This window comes from Delphinus delphis, chromosome 2 (genome assembly GCF_949987515.2).
Source record: "Delphinus delphis chromosome 2, mDelDel1.2, whole genome shotgun sequence".
Lineage (NCBI taxonomy): Eukaryota > Metazoa > Chordata > Mammalia > Artiodactyla > Delphinidae > Delphinus > Delphinus delphis.
The window spans coordinates 113,872,255-113,888,416 of NC_082684.1; the positions used below are offsets into that span (position 1 = coordinate 113,872,255).

Here is a 16,162-nt window from a genome sequence, read left to right on the forward strand (position 1 = left end):
AGATACTAGATGGAATCCTAGTTGATATGAGCAGTTGTTTGTCCTTCAAAGTGCACACTTAACTCTAGAAGGGAAGATGATAAGCTTAAAGCAGGATTGACAAACTACAGTCTGCTGCCTGTTTTTATAAATAAAGTTTTATTGGAACACAGGTACACTCTTTCATTTTGGTATTATCTATGTTTCCTTTGGTGTCACAACAACAGAGTTGAGTAGTTTGACCACCATCTCACGCTCAAAGTCTACAATATTTACTAACTGGCCTTGTACTGAAATTGTTTGCTGACTCTGGGTTTAGAGACATAGAAAGGGACTCCCTTGAACATACTGGTTAAAAGATGCTGTTATTTTTCTAGTAAATGTCTTTTGCTCTGCTTTCTCTTGAGAGGAGATAAGAAAGAAGCCTTCTTATTTACTTTTTATTTTTATTCCTGTTTTTTTTCAAGGTTTAATAAGGTATAATTGACAAATAAAAATTGCATATATTTAAGGTATACAGTGGTCAATTTAATATACATTACAAAATGAGTACCACAATCAAGTTAATTAATATCTCCATCACCTCATATACTTACCATTTTTATGTGTGTGTGTGTGTGTGCTGAGAACACCTAAGATCTACTCTCTTAGCAAATTTCAAAAATACATGGTGATTATAAAAATAAAAAAGAAAAAGATGAGTGTTGGCCAGGGTGTGGCGAATAGGGAACATTTACACACTGTTGGTGGAAATATACATTGGTCTAGTTATTATGGAAAACAATATGGAAGTTCCTTAAACAACGAAAAACTAGAATTAAACCAGCTATCCCATTTCTGGGTATATATTCAAAGGAAATGAAATCAGTATCTCCAAGAGATATCTGCATCCCTTTTCACTGCAGCATTATTCACAGTAGCCAAAATTTGGAAAAAAACCTAGATGGCCATTGAAGCATGAATAGATAAAGAAAATGTGGTATATACAGTGGGATATTAGTTAGTCATAAAAAGAAGGAAATTCTGTCATTTGCAGCAACAAAGATGAACCTGGAGTGCAATGAGTGAAATAAGCCAAACACAGAAAACAGTCTTTTAATGTCACATTTTTTGTGTCAACCTTATAGTTTCATGCGTTCATTGCTCTAACTTTTCTGTAACTACTCTGATAAAAAGATCTTAAAAATTCAGTTCCATAAGAATGCTTTTCCTGATATTTGTAGATGTTACCAATCAAATGTTTCGATCTTGATCACTTAATGGAAGGGTAAGATTCTTGAGTCATGTTTTCCACTTTGATGTGCCCTGACAGCAACTTCATGTTCTTTCTTTTTGTCTTCTCTTTCCTAGGAAGGGCCTGTAGAGACGCACTCTTTCCCAGAGTGACTTCCTGGGTCTTCATGCAGCCATGGATCTGGATAAACCTTCTGTCTGGGACTCGTTAAAACAGCGGACCAGGCCTTTGTTAATCAACCTGAGCAAGAGGAAGGTGAAAAAGAACTCAGACAAACCCCTGGACTTACGGGCCAGGCATTGTCTGGACCGTCGCCTCAGCCTCTCCGTCCCTGACCTCCTGGAGGCTGAGGCCTTGGCCCCCGAGGGGCGGCCTTACTCCCGGCCCCAGTCGTCCTACACCTCGGTGCCCAGCAGCCTGTCGACGGCAGGGATCGTTCCCAAAAGTAGCAGTAGCTCTTTGAAACAGTCTGAAGAAGAATTGGAATGGAGCCAGGAAGAAGCAGGCCACTTCCATGTAGTGGAAACAGACTCGCAGGAGACCTATGCCTCTCCTGCCGAGGACAGGAGGGCTTCCAGCAATGGCATCTTTGATGTGCTCCAGAAAACTCCCCTTGGAGAGGATGCGCCAGAAGGGCCAGAGGTGAGACCAGGGCTGGGCATTTTCCTGTTTGTCTGTCTTTTTTCTTTTTTTAAAAGTGTATTCAGTGCCCTTGAAAAATTTGGTTAGGATTTATTTTTGTGGTTAGCTTGCATGGAGAGGATGTCATTTATAAGAATTTAAACGAAGGTAATATTGATTGTACCAAGTGTTCCCATTTGTTTGGGGGTTGATCTCTATGTCTTTTAAAAGTATTACAAATAACCTTCCTAGAATACTTCAAGGCATTAAAAGCCCTGTTGGATGAGTTTTCCTTTTTCCATCTCCTGGCAAAGAAATCAAGAGCATAACTTTAACTTTTTGCTGAAATGTGTGTCTGTTTCTATCTCTCTGTCTCCACTACCCACAGACAAAAAAGCATATTCGCATTCCTAAGAAATGTAAGAATATGTGTCTCCTTTTGACTGCCAGAGAGTTGGAACTCTCTTCTCCTTCACAAGTACGTACCTGCGTGAGTGTCTGCTCCTGTGCACACTTACCTGTGGGCAACTTCACTTGCCTCCTCTAAAAATGAAAAGAAAGCCAAATATTAAGGGAAACAAATTCTTATCAATTCAGTGATTTTTGTAAAGCTTTAGTATTTCTATAAGGTAAAAATAACCAAATATAATTATGCGGCAAATATTATATTTCTAGGATGAATTTAATTTAAACGTAATCATCAGATGACCAACTATAACTACAAGGATAATCGGTTTAATAAGCTTTTTAAAAAAATCTTACATTTATGGCACTGGAAGTAGGTTTCAGTGTTGAGGCAATGGCTTAATTTTTTTATATTCTAGGTTAGTGTTAAATTATGGACAAAACTGGTTATTCCACTAGGAATTTTGATTTTATTTTTAGAACCAAAGCCTCTTAATTATGCCATACAATTAGATTTCACTGGGGAGTGGGACTGTGGATATTTGAAGACCATATTCTTTCGGAAGCATTATTATGTTAAGATACCATTAACCATTAAATGACTTAACTATTAGTTTCATAACCATTAACATTTATGAAATTGTTTTTGTAACTTTTTTTGATGTTTACTGTTATTTGTAAATTTGAAATATCTTTTTCCACTAATCAAAACATAAATTAAGTGAATTTTTAAACGTATTTCCTAATTCATAGTTTAGTATGAAGGAGGTAAGATGTTAAATTGTATACTAATGTTAATCTTTATCTTCTTGTTACTTATTAACTGACCAGAAAAAAAAATAGGAGGGCTTCTTGGCCTTGATAGGCTAACAAACTCAAGTTAGAGTAAGTTGTTTTAAAAGTTAGTGCTGTTAAACTATTTCGCTGACTATAAATATTTAATGCCTGCTCTAACTCGGGCATCATAAAGATTCTATTGGAAATAAGAGATGGATAAGAATGTGACCCTGCCTTCAAGTTGTGATCTATAAGGACATAGCATTAATTGTAGCATAAGAGGCAAAGAGATATTGGGGCTGGCTGTCTGTACAAAACATTCAAGCCTTTCTCCTGGCAGCTCAGAGGTTGGAGGAGATCATATGTGGGGATCCAAGGGCTTGTCATGTGTGAGACAGTGTTCAAGTTGGCACAGAGGATAAGTAGGATTTGATAGGTGAGGAAATATGACAAACACAGGCCTGAAGTGTGGATGGGTGGTGGTCAAGGGTGGTGAGCATTCTGCTCTTCCTTGAATGAAGGCTGGAGGGCTTTCTGACATGACATGTATCTGCAGTCACTGTGGGCTGTGCTGAGGGCTGTCAGTGATGTGATGGTGGAGGATGGATGGTTTGCAGATGGGTGGTAGTGGTTATTTTCTCTTCTCCAGCTAAATGCAGAAGAGCTTGGAATGTGCAATCCTTTAGGTTATTCTGGATAGTGTGATTTAACTCAGCCATTAAACAAACAAACAAACAACAACAACTAAAAACTTCTTTCTTGAAAAAGAATCTGCTTCTCTTCCCCTGCGCTAAAAATAATTGACATAGACAGACTGACTCTGCCTTCCGTGGCCCCTCATTGCCATTTATCTGCTTGGTGAGCTGTTTGCAGAGGATGGAGAGACGGGGCTGTAGCTCATCAGGCCTGTAGGATCACTTGTGGTCAGGTGCACTATTTCACCTACCCACTGCTCCTCCCCCGTTCCTCTCCCTCCCCCTGTATTGGGTGGGCTGCTCCCACTACCTGAGGATCCAGTTCATCACTTGGCACAGAAGTTAGCCCCTCCCTTGCTTCTCTTTTGCACTAGGCTATGTTAATTTTCAGGTGATGTGACTGGGGAAGTCTTGTCTAACTGTCTTTGCTCAGGGCCCAGCTCCGTGCCTGGCCCATGGTATGTGCTCCATCAATGTTTTTTTAATAGAGAAATCAATGATGGCAGTGTGTGCATTCATAGGGCTTTTCTTAGTGTCTTCTCTTTGACTTCTTTTCAGTTTATGATTTAAAGTCAGCATTTTTTTGTGCTGTTGGAAAAAACTCATCATACCATCAAGGAACTCTTTTTTATATAGTATTGACTGAAGATATAGAGAGATTTAGACAGGTGTAGAGCCCAAGTTGAATACTCATTTAAAATCTGAATTTATTATCTATGAATTAAAACATTTTTTATTGAAGTATAGTTAATTTGCAGTGTTGTGTTAATTTCTGCTGTGCAGCAAAGTGATTCAGTTATACATATATATGTACATATATACACATTCTTTTTTAAAATATTCTTTTCAATTGTAGTTTGTCATAGGATATTGAATATAGTTCTCTATACTATACAGTAGGACCTTGTTTTTTATCCATTCTCTATATAAAAGCTTACATCTGCTAACCCCAATCTCCCACCTCTTCCCTCCCCCAAACCCCTCCCCCTTGGCAACCACAAGTCTGTTCTTTATGTATTTTTAAAATGAATGGAAATCCTTCCATGTCTCTGCAAATGGCACAATTTCGTTCCTTTTTATGGCTGAGTCATATTCCATTGTACATATGTACCACATCTTCTTTATCCATTCCTCTGTTTATGTACATTTAGGTTGCTTCCATGACCTGGCTATTGTAAATAGTGCAGCAGTGAACATTGGGGTGCATGTATCTTTTTGAATTTTGGTTTTCTCTGGGTATATACCCAGGAGTGGGATTGCTGGGTCACATGGTAGTTTTTGTGCCATTTGCAGAGACATGGATGGACCTAGAGATTGTCATACAGAGTGAAGTAAGTCAGAAAGTGAAAAACAAATATCGTATAATATCACATATGTGGAATATAGAAAAATGGTACAGATGAACTTATTTGCAAAGTAGAAATAGAGACATAGATGTAGAGAACAAACATATGGATACCAAGGGGGGAAGGGAGGTGGGATGAACTGGGAGATTGGGACTGACATATATACACTACTATGTATAAAATATACACAGGGAACTCTATTCAATGCTCTGTGGTGACCTAAATGAGAAGGAAATCCAAAAAAAGAGGGATATATATACATATATATATATATGTGTATATATATATATATATACACACACATACATATAACTGATTTACTTTGTGGTATAGGAGAAACTAACACAACATTGTAAAGCAACTATACTCCAATAAAAATTATTAAAAAAAATAAAATGAATGGAAGCCCTGCTGAATTCCTGTCATCTGTGAGTTCTGGAGTTGGTTAGTCCTTGTCTTAGATCTGGTTTATCTGTTTCTTCCTAATGAAGAGCAAACAGAGTTCTACGGCTTTCATGAAATGGGGGAGGAAATGAGGAAGAAGGTAGGGATTGGCATGTGACAAGCCCAGGGGACAACGAGTTTAATAGGATGCTTGCCAGTATCCTTGGTGTAACTTATTTCATGTGGAGCTTTCCAGAGGGGGGTGAGAGATGGAACATCTGTGGTCTGAGGCACCCATGGGGGTTTGTCTCACGTTTTAGTGCCCGATGCCTTGGTGCCAGGTTGAGCTTCAGCAGTATTGCCTGAATGTCCTGCAGTCACTTTCTAGTCCTGCCAGTGTCAGCAAAGGAAATGAAGTGTTGGCTGACAGTTACGGGGGAAAGAATTTGAGGCAAAGAAATTTAAGTGTGAGGGAAGAGGAATAATGGATGTGAGAATGTAGAGACCAGGTGGAGACTGGAATAGTCAGTGCAGGTGCTCCAACCATCCATAAAACCAAAACGGGAGGAGGTAGGTTTAGAATAAACGACACACCGATAGAAGGGGTTCTCTAGACTCTCTCTCTCTTTTTTTTTTTAAATTAATTTTTATTGGAGTATAGTTGCTTTACAATGTTACATTAGTTTCTACTGTATAGCAAAATGAATCAGCTGTATGTATACATATAGCACCTCTGTTTTGGATTTCCTTCCCATTTAGGTCACCACAGAGCATTAAGTAGAGTTCCCTATGCTATACAGCTGGTTCTCATTAGTTGTCTATTTTATACATAGTAGTGTGTATATGTCAGTCCCAATCTCCCAATTTATCCCACCACCACTTCCCCCTTGGTGTCCATACATTTGATCTCTGTGTCTGTGTCTCTATCTCTGCTTTGCAAGTAAGGTTATCTATACCATTTTTTAGATTCCACATATATGAGTTAATATACAATATTTGTTTTTCTCTTTCTGGCTTACTTCACTTTGTATGACACTCTCTACATCCATCCACGTCTTTATAAATGACCCAATTTCATTCCTTTTTATGACTGAGTAATATTCCATTGTATATATGTACCAACTCTTCTTTATCCATTCATCTGTTGATGGACATTTAGGTTGCTTCCATGTCTCCAGACTCTTTCTTGAGCCCTGGATTCATATTGTACTTGATACCCCACAGAACCCCTGTCTCATGACAGAATTCACTGTCTACCTGGAGTTCCCCCCAAATACAGACCATCATTTCTTGGCAACATCGCCATTATTCACCTATTTGCTCAAGAGGAAAAAAACCTGTGAGTCATGCTGGACTGTTTTACTTCCTTTACTTCTAATGTTCTATGAAATTTTCATTTATCCATGTTACATCTTCTCCTCCCTTTTTTCTTCCTTCCTCTCATCTTTCAAGGCCCAGCTGAAATCTTCCTTCTCTGTGGTGCTTTTCCCAACTCTACAGTCAATATGACCCTCCTGCCTTCATTTGCAAGCATCGCTACTTTTACTGTTGCTGAGCGCTGACCTCATCCTGCTTTCTGTAGAAGTCTGTAGAGAGAAAGGGATTAGAACAGGTAGAGGAGGTTGAGATGTGAAGGCATATTGGTGCTGGGCAAGAGTGTCATTGGATAAGACCCTAAGAAGGTCGCAAGTTCCAAAACCTGTATTAACTGTCCAGTGGCCCCCTGGCTCTGAGGACGGACTCATGATAAACAAATGATCATGGGACTAAGCTGCAAATGACAATCACAACTAATTTTTAGTGAGAATTAAGTACTATATAAACTCTAATGCTCATTTTGACATTAATAGCTCATTGTTTCAATGCTGTCAAGTTACTTTGGAAGCCAGATCATAATCAACACCTACTTCATTAACTTGCTGGGAAAAAGAATTATTTCAGGGCCTGGAAATACTTGAAAAATCCATGTTAGGTGTATTAACTCCCTGAAGTCAGCTTACATGAGAAGTCACATAGAGTCAGGACATTGCTCTATAAATCACTGAACGGACAACGGGTAGGTTCTACACTGGTGTGCTGTCCATTTCTCAGGAGGGATTGAGCTGTAGATGAGAACTTGACACACAGTTTGTTTGCTAGGACCCATTGCATCCATCTCCACATGCCAACCTGCTTTGCCAATGAAGCCGAGATTCTTAAAGTCCTGTGGGATAGGCTTCCTCTTCCCTCCATAGGGTTCAAATGGGCAGGTCCAAACTTTTACCTAGGCTTCCTTGCAGGACCTCTCCCTTTTTGTGGTTGACACGTCATTTTATTAACAACTATTACCATAGTTGTATGTTGTCACTTTTACTCAGGCTGATAGCCTATCATGGTTGCCTGACAACCAGATTGTCTCCAGTAGGTGGCTGTGTATGTCCCACCTCTGATGGGCAAAAGGTAGTCTTACCGTTTCATTTCCATTGGTCTCATCACCAAGACTTGGGGCTTAGGAGGCGGTTAGGGCATCTCACCCTACTGCCAAACACCACCACCACCTTGTATTTGGTTAGTTGTGTAGAAGTCAGCCTCTCTTGTCAGATTGGAAGCTGTCTTCTTCTTCTCCCAGCCTTTCTGTAAACCTTGCTTATGTAAAATATTTTGATTCACTTTGTGTCTGAAGTTGACTGCTAGGTGCTGTGGGGCCATAAGAAATTCAGTTTGGTTGGGGAAGGTGGTGATACATGGAGGCCCTGAGTGGGTAGATGAGTTCTGAAGGAGTTCTCCAATGTCAGATTCAATATGAAGAAACTAAAATTAAGGAGACTCAGAGGGAGAGTAGCTTATTTTTCCTTCTTTTCTTCTTATCTTGCTATTTTTTTCTTACTTCCTTCTCGTGTCAGCATTCTCCCCGCCAGTAGTTATTTTGCAAGATACTTTCTCATGCCTTGGAAAATCAGTTAAGTGTTTAGAGAATACAGAGAGTCCCCTCTGGTTCTCATCTCCAGTGTTGAGGATGGAATTGAGATTAGATGAGGTACTGGAAACAGTGACCAACACGACGAGGCAGTCTCTAGAGAGTGCTAGATAACCAACCAGTTGAGGTGAGAGGGGAGTGGTTGCTCTGAGTATGTGGTCGGAAAGGCCTGAAGAGGATGTGTTTTGAGGTTAAGACCCAAGTGGTTGGGGAGTAAATCCGAGTAGTTACGGTTGCTGTTCATGATGCTAGCAAAATAGAATGCCCTTAGCCCAGTACATGGCAGTCACAAGTGCCTAACAAGGACTCACTGCTATGATTATGGTTGTATTTATTACCGTTATTATTTTTATCGTTACCTTTTCAGCATGAAATTGAGGGCCAAGGAGGTTGAATGACTTGCCTAATGTTATCCAGCTAGTAAGTGTCAGAGCCAGGATCTAAATCCAGTACTGTTTGAATCCAAAGCCTGTGCATAAAACTGTGTACATTAGGGCTTTAGAGAAATGCACATCTGCATGTTGGGAGAACTCAGAGCTGGTAATCTAAAAAATGTTGATCATCAAGGGAAGATGTATGTTTTTCTTTGTCCACTGTGCCCTTTTTAAATGCAGGGATAATTATGGTGGTGGAATGGCTTATTATCATGGTCTATAGCCAGTAATCCTGAATGGAAGGATTATTACCATCCCTGCCCCACCATCCATGTAATCCCACAATGGGGTACATCCTTCCCTAACACTTTATTTGACAGTTGGAATTTTAAACAACTCGCTTTGGTGCAAGTTTAAGTGGATGAGCTGAGTGGTTTAGAGAAGCACCCTGTTGGGATAGTTCCAGAAACTGCTTGGCAACCACAGAGCTTCAGTTTAGTGACCACAGAGAAGCAAAATGACAAACCAGAGAGGAGAGGAAACAACCTACGGCTTTCAGAATTAAACAAGTGCGTCAATTTCTCTACACTTCAATTATGTGTTCTTTACTACTTTTATTTTGTCTCAGAAATCATTGCTCAACATAAATGGGGTCAGTGAGACAAATATGTAAACCATGTCCCAGGGTGCTTCATGGGATTGACCCCTTTTTTCTTTTTCCACCCCTCCTTCCCATACCTACTACGTGCTGATCCTGTCCTGAGGCACTGGGAACACAGCAGTCAACAAAAGAGACAACAGTTTATTTCCTCATGGAGATCCTGTTCTAGATGGCAACGGGCTACAGATATATTCAGAAAGTGATAGATGTAATGGCGAAAAATAAAGCAGAGGAGTGCTCAGGTGGAGGTGTGACCATTTTGAACACAGTGGTCAGGAAATATCTCTTCTGAGAAGATAACATTTACACAAAGTCCTAGAGGAGGCAAGGAAGCAAGTCATGAGCGTATCTGGAGACGAAGCATTTCTAAAGGAGAGAACAGCCAGTGTGCAGGTTCCAGGAAGGCAGGAGCGTGCCTGGTATTTGTCAGGAAGAGCAGGAAAGCAGTGTGACTGGAGAGGATGGTAGGAGGTGTCAGTTACTTCTGAGGATGTATCACGTGGGCTTTCCCATCCTGCCAGGCAACTCTGCTACCATAACAACTACCCAGGGTGCTGGATGAGCAGTTTCAAAGGAACCCTATGGGCTTGGTGCCGTGTTGCTCACAGGCAGGGCGGGAAGAATCAATAGCATATAGCGGTGCTTGCTGTACCTGCTGTGAACACCGGGAATAGCAATAAGTGGGTTTGCCTCGGATCGGAACTGTGGAGGAAGCGGGCATAGGTTGATAAGCTGTGTGGAGAGGGGAAGACAGCACTGTCCCGAGATATGTTATACCTTGATTGTCTATCTGTCATCATAACAGTGTCAGTGAGGAAGGAATGGTCAGAATGAAGGGAGGGACTTGGGTTGCTGACCACCTTCATTGAGTTGTTTTCTCTAGTCTTCCCAAACACATCCACTGTCCTCATAATAATAAAAATAATAGTGGCAACACCAATCCAGTAGCACTCTGAGAGGTTATGTGTAAGAAACTCTGCAAAGTGCAATGTAAATGTCATCTCATTGGACCACATCTATTGGGCTCACTCTTTATACAAAGAGCCTTGTGCAGTGTCCGACCCAAAGAAGGTACACAGTAGATAGCTTTGAATGAATGAATTTTTCTCCTAATAACTTATAAGGATATTTTTTATGCCCCTTTTAGAGATGTTCCCATGGTCATGGACTTTAAGTAAGTAAACTTTTCAAGGACACAGAGCCAAGAAGTAGCAGAAGTGGAAGTCAAATCCAGGTCTCTGTGACTCCAGAGTTTTGTCTACTATTGGGCAGAGCTGCCTGCCTGTATGTCAGATGAGGTGTCCTGCTTTTGCATTCTTCTGGTTTTGGGCACAGTTGTGGTTCAGTGAAGAGTGGATACCCAGGACTCAGATGGAGGGCTAACTCTCTTGCTTCTCTTTGGCAACCATCTAGCCTCTTAGCTCTGGCTCCCAATTTGTACATTGTAAATTACTAATGACAGCCCATAGACCCCTTATAAGAAGTTAATAGGAGTGTGTGTTTGTCAGTTATGAACTACTAAGCAAAGTAAAGGGGGTACTGTTAATCTTTTAAAGTATCTACTGCTAATGGTAATGAAAACAATTATGGAAGGTCAGTAAGGAAATATTACTGAATATGGTAAGAAAAGTTCATTATACCAAGGTTGTAAACATTTTCTGTAAAGGACCCGGTAATGAATAGGTCCAGCTTTGTGAGCCATAGATCTCTCTCTGTGGTAACTACTCAACTCTGGTGTTGTAGCATGAAATTAGCCGTAGAAATATATATAGATATGTACATAGGCAATGTATAAATGAATAGGTGGGGCTGGGTTTGAAAGTTCAAACTTTATAAAAACAAGCATTGGGCTTTACTTTGCTGGTGGATAGGTAGTGAATATGTGTATTCACACACATGCACATACACACACCTGACTTATATTTTGTATATTAGATAATATTCCAGGGTAATCAGTTTAAGTGAACAGTCTTGGGGGTGGGGAAAAAGAAATGTGTATACCTTGATTGTATGATCAATAACCTCCTAAAAAGTTGTATAAAAATTGAATATGGAGGGTGGAGTCAACATGACAGCGTGGGAAGACGTGGAGTTCACGTCTCCCCACAACTAGGGTGCCTGCCGGATGCTGGTGGGGGACCTTGATGCCCATGGAGAAGGGAGGAATCCCCAAGGGAACTGGTTGGACATGGGGGGACTGAGGGGGGAGGAGAAGTGGAGGATGAAGAGTTCTGGCACCCTTGAGGGGTGGCTGGGGGGGGGAGGGGTTACCATGCTTGGATGGACCCTTGGGGGCTCAAATCAGGGGGGAGTGCACTGAGCATATCTTTTGCCTAATAGGCCCAGAAAGTCTACCTGGCTCTTGGGCCAAGTCCTATGCCCTCAGAGGCCCCCTCCAGGCCGTCTTGGTCCTGAGGGCACAGGAGGGAGGCCGGGGGAGAACAGGAGAGACAGGCAGGAGGGGTCTTCCAGGACCAGAGGAGCGTGAGAGGAGTGGAGAGTGTTTGCCCTACCCACTCAGGCCCTGGAAGCCTGCTGGGCTCCCAGGCGGGGTCCCCCACCCTATGAGACCATAGGCCGGGGCCCCTTCTGTTCCGTTGAGCCTAAGCCCCAGCCCCCACACCCCCCACAGCCTTTTCCAGCCCTGTGGGTCCTAAGCACAGGCCCTGCTGGCTGCCCAAACCCTGCCTCTGCCTAGGCCCTACCCTCCACAGCCAAGGCCTTTTCCGCCTTTTTCCCCCCTTTTTTTTTCTTCTCCTCTATTTTACTATTGTGGTTCTGTTTTCCCTTCCAGTTGTTGTTTCATCTATATTTTTATTTTTATACTCTTTCTAACATACCTGTTAGTTTCCTAGTCTGATTTTAGTTTTTACTCTTTGTTATTTGTTTGTTACTCTTTGTTCTCTTTTTTTCTCTCTCTCTTTTTTTTTTTTTGCCACCCTGCACAGTTTACAGAATCTTGGTTCACGAGGCAGGGGTTGGGCCGAAGCTTGTGTGGTGGGAGCTCCAAATCTGAACCACTGGTCTAACAGAGAACCTCAGACCCCAGGGAATATTCATCAGAGTGATGTCTCCCAGAGGTCATCATCTTGGCACCAAGAACCAGCTCTACCCAACAACCTATAAGCTCCAGTGTTGGAAGCCTTAGGCCAAACACCCAGTAAGACAGGAAGGAACACAGTCCCACCCATCAAAAAACAAAAGAATAAGACAGCAAAAAAAAATGTCACAAATGAAGGAGCAAGGTAAAAACCTACACGACCAAATAAATGAAGAGGAAATAGGCAATCTATCTGAATAATAATTCAGAGTAATGACAGTAAAGATGATCCAGAATCTTAGAAATAGAATGGAGGCAACGATTGAGAAAATACAAGAAATGTTTAATAAAGATCTAGAAGAACTAGAGAACAAACAGAGATGAACAACACATAACTGAAATGAAAAATACACTGGAAGGAATCAATAACAGAATAACTGAGGCAGAAGAACGAATAAGTGAGCTGGAAGACAGAATGGTGGAAATAACTGCCAAGGAGCAGAATAAAGAAAAAAGAAGGAAAAGAATTGAAGACAATCTCAGAGACCTCTGGGACAACACTAAACGTACCAACATTCAAATTATAGGGGTGCCAGAGGAAGAAGAGAAAAAGAAAGGTTCTGAGAAAATATTTAAAGAGATTATAGTGTAAAACTTCCCTAATATGGGAAAGGAAATTGTCACCCAAGTCCGGGAAGCGCAGAGAGTCCCGTACAGGGTAAACCCTAGGAGAAACACACCAAGACACGTATTAATCAAACTAACAAAAATTAAATTCAAAGAAAAAATATTAAAAGCAGCAGGAGAAAAACAAAAAATAACATACAAAGTTATCCCCATAAGGTTATCAGCTGAGTTTTCAGCAGAAACTCTGCAGGTCAGAGGGAGTGGCAGGATATACTTAAACTGAGGAAAGAGAAAAACCTACAACCAAGATTACTCTACCCAGTAAGGATCTCATTCAGATTCGATGGAGAAATCAAAAGCTTTTCAGGTAAGCAAAAGCTAAGAGAATTCAGCACCACCAAACCAGCTTTACAACAAATGCTAAAGAAACTTCTCTAGGCAGGAAACACAAGAGAAGAAAACGACCCACAAAAACAAACCCCAAACAATTAAGAAAATGGTAATAGGAACATACATATCAATAATAACCTTGAATGTAAACGTATTAAATGCCCCAACCAAAAGACACAGGTTGGCTGAATGGTTACAAAAACAAGCCCCATATATACGCTGTCTACAAGAGACCCACTTCAGACCTAGTGACACATACAGACTGAAAGTGAAGGGATGGGGAAAGATATACCATGTGAATGAAGATCAAAAGAAATCTGGAGTAGCAATACTTGTATCAGATAAAATAGACTTTAAAATAAAGACTGTTACAAGAGATAAGGAAGGACACTACATAATGATCAAGGGATCAATCCAAGAAGAAGATATAACAATTATATATGTTTATGCACCCAACATAGGAGCACCTCAACACATAAGGCAAATGCTAACAACCATGAAAGGGGGAAACGACAGTAACACAATAATAGTAGGGGACTTTAACACTCCACTTACACAAATGGACAGATCATGCAAGCAGAAAATAAATGAGAAAACACAAGCTTTAAATGACACAATAGACCTGATAGATTTAATTGATAATTTATAGAACATTCCACCTGAAAGGGGCAGAATACACTTTCTCCTCAAGTGCACATGGAACATTCTCTAGGATAGGTCACATCTTTGGTCACAACTCAAGTCTCGGAAAATTTAAGAAAATTGAAATCATATCAAGCATCTTTTTGGACCACAGTGGAAATCAATTACAGGGAAAAAAAAAAAACTATAAAAAAGAAATACATGGAGACTAAAGAGTATGCTACTAAATAACCAAGAGATCACTGAAGAAATCAAAGAAGAAATTAAAAAATAAATAGAAACAAATGACAACGAAAACATGACAACCCAAAACCTATGGAATGCAGCAAAAGCAGTTCTAAAAGGGAAGTTTATAGGAATTCAATCTCACGTCAAGAAACAAGAAAAACCTCAAATAAACAATCTAACACTACACCTAAAGCAACTAGAGAAAGAAGAACAAAAAAAACCTCCAAGTCAGTAGAAGGAAAGAAATCATAAAGACCAGATCAGAAATAAATGAAAAAGAAATGTAGGAAACAATAGCAAAGATCAATAAAACTAAAAGCTGGTTCTTTGAGAAGAGAAACAAAACTGATATACCCTTAGCCAGACCCATCAAGGAAAAAAAGAGAGAGGGCACAAATCAATAAAATTAGAAATGAAAAAGGAGAAAACACAACTGGCACACAGAAATACAAAGGATTATAAGAGACTACTACCAATAAAATGGACAATCATGAAGAAATGGACAAATTCTTAGAAAGTTACAATTTTCCAAGATGGAACCAGGAAGAATTAGAAAATATAAACAGACCAATCACAAGTAATGAAATTGAAACTATAATTAAAAACCTTCCAGCAAAGAAAAGTCCAGGACCAGATGGCTTCACAGGTGAATTCTATCAAATATTTAGAGAAGAGCTAACACCAATCCTTCTCAAACTCTTGCAAAAAATTTCACAGGGAGAAGCATTCCCAAATTCATTATATGAAGCCACCATCACCCTGATACTAAAACCAGGAAAGGATGTCACAAAAAAAGAAAATTATAAACCAATATCACTGATGAGCATAGATGTAGAAATCCTCAACAAAATACTAGCAAACAGAATCCAACAACATATTAAAAGGATCATACACAATGATCTAGTGGGATTTATCCCAGGGGTGCCGGGATTCTTCAGTATATGCAAAGCAATCCATGTGATACACCATATTAACAAATTAAGTAATAAAACCATATGATCATCTCAATACGTGCAGAAATAGCTTTTGACAAAATTCAACACCCATTTATGATAAAAACTCTCCAGAAAATGGGCATAGAGGGAACCTACTTCGACATAATAAAGGCCATATATGACAAACCCACAGCAAACATTGTACTCAATGGTGAAAAACTGAAAGCATTTCTGCTAATATCAGGAACAAGACAAGGATGTCCACTCTCACCACTCTTATTCAACATAGTTTTGGAAGTCCTAGGCAAGGCAGTCAGAGAAGAAAAAGAAATAAAAGGAATACAAATCAGAAAAGAAGATGTAAAACTGTCAGTGTTTGCAGATGACATGTTACTATACATAGAAAATCCTAAAGATGCCATCAGAAAACTGCTAGAACTAATCAATGAGTTTGGTAAAGTTGCAGGTTACAAAATTAATGCACAGAAATCTCTTGCATTCCTATACACTAACAACAAAAAATCAGAAGGAGAAATTAAGGGAACAATCCCATTTACCATTGCAACAAAAGGAGTAAAATATCTAGGAATAAACCTACCTAAGGAGGCAAAAGACTTGTACTCAGAAAACTGTAAAACACTGATGAAATAAATCAAAGATGACAAACAGATGGAGAAATATACCATGCTGTTGGATTGGAAGAATCAATATTGTGAAAATGACTCTACTACCCAAAGCAATCTACGGATTCAGTGCAATCCCTATCAAACTACCAACGGCATTCTTCACAGTATTAGAAGAAAAAATTTTACAATTCGTATGGAAACAAAAAAGACCCTGACAGGAATAAAGACACAGACCTACTAGA

At 40.0% G+C, this 16,162-nt stretch overlaps 1 protein-coding gene across 1 annotated transcript in view; it reads left to right on the forward strand.

The window, feature by feature from the left end:
- Positions 1-16,162, forward strand: part of MCTP2 (multiple C2 and transmembrane domain containing 2) — a 251,663-nt gene that overhangs the window by 59,134 nt on the left and 176,367 nt on the right. The window contains exon 2 of the mRNA XM_060003640.1: positions 1,330-1,855. Within this exon, the coding sequence (XP_059859623.1) occupies positions 1,388-1,855 (468 nt within the window). The 5' untranslated portion in view covers positions 1,330-1,387. The remainder of the gene's footprint in view (positions 1-1,329; positions 1,856-16,162) is intronic.